The sequence below is a fragment of the Symphodus melops genome (assembly GCF_947650265.1).
Source record: "Symphodus melops genome assembly, contig: scaffold_230, whole genome shotgun sequence".
NCBI classification, from domain to species: domain Eukaryota; kingdom Metazoa; phylum Chordata; class Actinopteri; order Labriformes; family Labridae; genus Symphodus; species Symphodus melops.
This window is the reverse complement of record NW_027636750.1, coordinates 37,501-42,659: the sequence shown is the minus strand read 5'-3', so window position 1 is coordinate 42,659 and position 5,159 is coordinate 37,501. Positions and strand designations below refer to the sequence as shown.

The 5,159-nt window shown below is 39.5% G+C and overlaps 1 protein-coding gene across 1 annotated transcript in view; it reads left to right on the top strand.

The window, feature by feature from the left end:
- Nucleotides 1-5,040: 5,040 nt before the first annotated feature.
- The window catches only part of pik3c2b (phosphatidylinositol-4-phosphate 3-kinase, catalytic subunit type 2 beta), a gene marked incomplete at its 5' end in the record, with an annotated part of 16,560 nt that continues 16,441 nt past the window's right edge, over nt 5,041-5,159 (top strand). The window contains one exon of the mRNA XM_079372852.1: nt 5,041-5,159. This exon is cut by the window's right edge and continues 52 nt beyond it. Coding sequence (XP_079228978.1) covers nt 5,041-5,159 — 119 coding nt within the window.

Below are 5,159 nucleotides of genomic sequence, written 5' to 3'. Positions count from 1 at the left end.
GATCAAAACAATTTGATGAAAATACTGTATAACATGCAAAATGTGTGAAAAGACAAAATCTGTAAGATGAGAGGCATGCCAACATACACCAGACTGTAGAGAAAAGTAGTTATTCAAATCAATTTTAAAACATTTCTTTCACTCCAGTCAAGCTCCGTCTGAATTCACAAATCTTGATCAAAACAGGAGTTGTGGGGACCTCTCACACACCATGTTACAGTTCTCTGGTTCGACAAGTTTGGGGGAGGGTTTTCACACACTTTCCAATCAGACACTGAATGAAGGTGTGTTGTGGGGACCCCGTCAGTGTCCAAAATAGAGCAGTAATTAACCAATAACTAAATTTCTGTGAGGGTGGAATTCTGCCCTAAATATCCCACTACCACTAACCTTCCACATGCATTACATTAAACTCTTGGTTGAACTAACTAACATTAGTCCTGCCCAGAAAAGTTCTATCTGAGTTCACACATCTTAGATCAAACAGGCGTTGTGGGGACGTAGCACACACACAATGTTAGAGATCCTTATGGGGACCAGTTTTGTCAACGTTTTCACACAGTTTAAATTCAGACACTGACTGAAGGTGTGTTGTGGGGACGCCATCAGTGTCCAAAATAGAGCAGTAATTAACCAATAACTAAATTTCTGTGAGGGTTGAAATCTGCCCTAAATATCACACTACAACTAACCTTCTATATGCTTTACATTAAACTCTTGTAGTTAACTAATTTACTTTAGATTAACATCCAGATGAGCTTCCTTCCTCCTTTAAATTGCTTCAGAAAAACATAAATACAATAACATGACAAACTGAGACTGTAGAATTAAATCTGAAGTCACAAATATGAATGTACCTGTTGAAGAGTGCTGCTGGAACCAGAAGCATAGTCTTCCTCAGTGTCTGACTGTGAGGAAGGATGTGATTCATCTGCTGCCATGGTGTTAGTTGTCTTGATGGTTGTCTGAAAACAGAATTTATATTGACAACAATGTTTTAGAATATCAAATTGACGGAAATAAATGGACAATTTGATGAAAATACTGTATAACATGCAAATTGTGTGAAAAGACAAAATCTGTAAGATGAGAGGCATGCCAACATACACCAGACTGTAGAGAAAAGTAGCTATTCAAATCAATTTTAAAACATTTCTTCCACTCCAGCCAAGCTCCGTCTGAATTCACAAATCTTGATCAAAACAGGAGTTGTGGGGACCTCTCACACACCATGTTACAGTTCTCTGGTTCGACAAGTTTGTGGGAGGGTTTTCACACACTTTCCAATCAGACACTGAATGAAGGTGTGTTGTGGGGACCCCGTCAGTGTCCAAAATAGAGCAGTAATTAACCAATAACTAAATTTCTGTGAGGGTGGAATTCTGCCCTAAATATCCCACTACCACTAACCTTCCACATGCATTACATTAAACTCTTGGTTGAACTAACTAACATTAGTCCTGCCCAGAAAAGTTCTATCTGAGTTCACACATCTTAGATCAAACAGGCGTTGTGGGGACGTAGCACACACACAATGTTAGAGATCCTTATGGGGACCAGTTTTGTCAACGTTTTCACACAGTTTAAATTCAGGCACTGACTGAAGGTGTGTTGTGGGGACACCGTCAGTGTCCAAAATAGAGCAGTAATTAACCAATAACTAAATCTCTGTGAGGGTTGAAATCTGCCCTAAATATCACACTACAACTAACCTTCTATATGCATTACATTAAACTCTTGTAGTTAACTAATTTACTTTAGATTAACATCCAGATGAGCTTCCTTCCTCCTTTAAATTGCTTCAGAAAAACATAAATACAATAACATGACAAACTGAGACTGTAGAATTAAATCTGAAGTCACAAATATGAATGTACCTGTTGAAGAGTGCTGCTGGAACCAGAAGCATCATCTTCCTCAGTGTCTGACTGTGAGGAAGGATGTGATTCATCTGCTGCCATGGTGTTAGTTGTCTTGATGGTTGTCTGAAAACAGAATTTATATTGACAACAATGTTTTAGAATATCAAATTGACGGAAATAAATGGACAATTTGATGAAAATACTGTATAACATGCAAATTGTGTGAAAAGACAAAATCTGTAAGATGAGAGGCATGCCAACATACACCAGACTGTAGAGAAAAGTAGTTATTCAAATCAATTTTAAAACATTTCTTTCACTCCAGCCAAGCTCCGTCTGAATTCACAAATCTTGATCAAAACAGGAGTTGTGGGGACCTCTCACACACCATGTTGCAGTTCTCTGGTTCGACAAGTTTGGGGGAGGGTTTTCACACACTTTCCAATCAGACACTGACTGAAGGTGTGTTGTGGGGACCCCGTCAGTGTCCAAAATAGAGCAGTAATTAACCAATAACTAAATTTCTGTGAGGGTTGAATTCTGCCCTAAATATCCCACTACCACTAACTTTCTATATGCATTACATTAAACTCTTAGATTTAGATTAACATCCAAATAAATTTAAATTGCTCCAGAAAAACATCAATACAATAACGTGACAAATTGAGACTGTAGAATTAAATCTGAAGTCACATATATGAATGTACCTGTTGAAGAGTGCTGCTGGAACCAGAAGCATCATCTTCCTTAGTGTCTGACCATGGGGAAGGATTCATCTGCTGCCATGGTGTTGGTTGTACTGGTGGTTGACTGAAAACAGATTTTAAATCGATATTTTAGAATATCAAATTGAAGAAAATGAATGGTGTTTTGTTGATGTTAGTAATTATGAACTGATAAATCACATCAGACACCAACTTACCTTTAGCTACACTGATGTACTTCACTTCTAATTGACATGTTTTGTCATGCTGAATGGCATAGTTAAGGGGGGTAATCCATGGCTGCATTTAAATTAGTTTGCATTGGATTCAGTGTCAGTTTGATGTATTTGAAAGTATTAGCTATATTATATTTTTACAAACTCTTATGTCCAGGCACTTCAAAATGAAAGGAATGTCAAATTTCAAGTTGCTTTATTGTCTCAGGCTTCTATCTCAACCTGCGTTGAATTAGGTGAGTCACTTCAAAAGAGGTGAATACTTACTGCTTAATACAGCAATCACTGGTTTTAGATTATATACTTTCAATTAATAATTTGCCTTGTAAAAATCCAGCTTCACTTTGACACAAGTCTTTTTTGTGGATTGTTGTCAAAAAGCTTACTAGCTGGTTTAGCTAATTAACTAGGTAGCTCTACATTATACATTCACCTAATGCACTTTTAAACTTTCATTCCTTTAACTACTTCAATATGATAGCTGTCAAAACTAAAAGAAAGTTTAATGATCGAAATTTCTCTAGGAGGCAAATGTCAAAATGTATGGTTTTGAATGTACACTATATATTCATCTAATTCTGGCATCAATATCAAAACATCAAAAATAAAAACTACACCCTTAAAATGTTAAACTATTAGCAGAATCAATTTCACCACACATCTTCCAAGAGCATTCATTTAGGCTAAATATTTAGCTGTGTCATCTTAGTTTGCATTAACTTCTTCACACTAAATTGCATGACAGTGTAATTAATACTAGCCAATTGGAAAGATGTAATAAAACAAGACCCACACTCAGTAGCCTTGATAGTTAGTTAGCTGTACAGGCTAGGTTATTAGCAGGGCAGCTAACAAAGCAATTCTACTAACCAACCAAAGCTAACAAACTTAATTGGAGGGTAGAACACTAGTTATATTGGTTTGTCATACAAATGTGCTTACCTTGTATTTCACTCTGCAAGTTTGAAGCCTCTTAACAGATGCAAATAATCTTCTTCCTTCTCACTTGTGTCGGCATTTAACACTGAAAATGTTTTTGCTGGGAAAATCATTCTTCATGAGGACCAGGAAGTGGTCACTAACCAACCAGGAAGTGGGCGGTAACCAACCATGTTTGGAGTGAGTGTGTGTGCAGACTAGAGGGTGCACCAGCAACCAAAAATACACTAGGGGCGCTGTGAGCTTCACACACACACACATTTGCACTGAAAAACCTGTGATATGGGCCAGCTCTAAAAAACCCATAGGCACCTTTATTTTAGCTCTGATAGTCATTTTAAACGGTTTCCCTTATGGGGACCTGGTTTTTGGTCCCCATACTGCAAGAGGTCCCCATGACGTGACTGTGTAAACACGTTTCTGTCCCCACAACGCCGTGAATACGAGTACACACACACACACACATACAGTTTCACACACATACAGTTTCACACACACACACACAGACACACACACACACAGAGACACACACACACATACAGTCACACACACACACACACACACATACAGTTTCACACACATACAGTTTCACACACACACACACAGTCACACACACACAGTCACACACACACACACAGTTTCACACACACACACAGTCACACACACACACACACACAGTCACACACACAGTCACACACACACAGTCTCACACACACACATACAGTTTCACACACACACACAGAGACACACACACACACACACACATACAGTCTCACACACACATACAGTTTCACACACACACAGACACACACACACACAGAGACACACACACATACAGTCACACACACACACAGAGACACACACACACACATACAGTCTCACACACACACATACAGTTTCACACTCACACACAGAGACACACACACACACATACAGTCTCACACACACACATACAGTTTCACACTCACACACAGAGACACACACACACACATACAGTCTCACACACACACATACAGTTTCACACACACACACAGACACACACACACAGAGACACACACACACATACAGTCACACACACACACACATACAGTTTCACACACATACAGTTTCACACACACACACACAGACACACACACACACAGAGACACACACACACATACAGTCACACACACACACACACACACATACAGTTTCACACACATACAGTTTCACACACACACACACAGTCACACACACACAGTCACACACACACACACAGTTTCACACACACACACAGTCACACACACACACACACACACACACTCCTCTGTTCTCTCTCTGCAGGTGGAGCTGTCGCTGCACGTGGAGCGTCTCGTCCAATCGGTGAAGGCGCTCTGCAGCTCGTTAGCTGCCGTGGAGACGCCTGACGTGACGGCGGC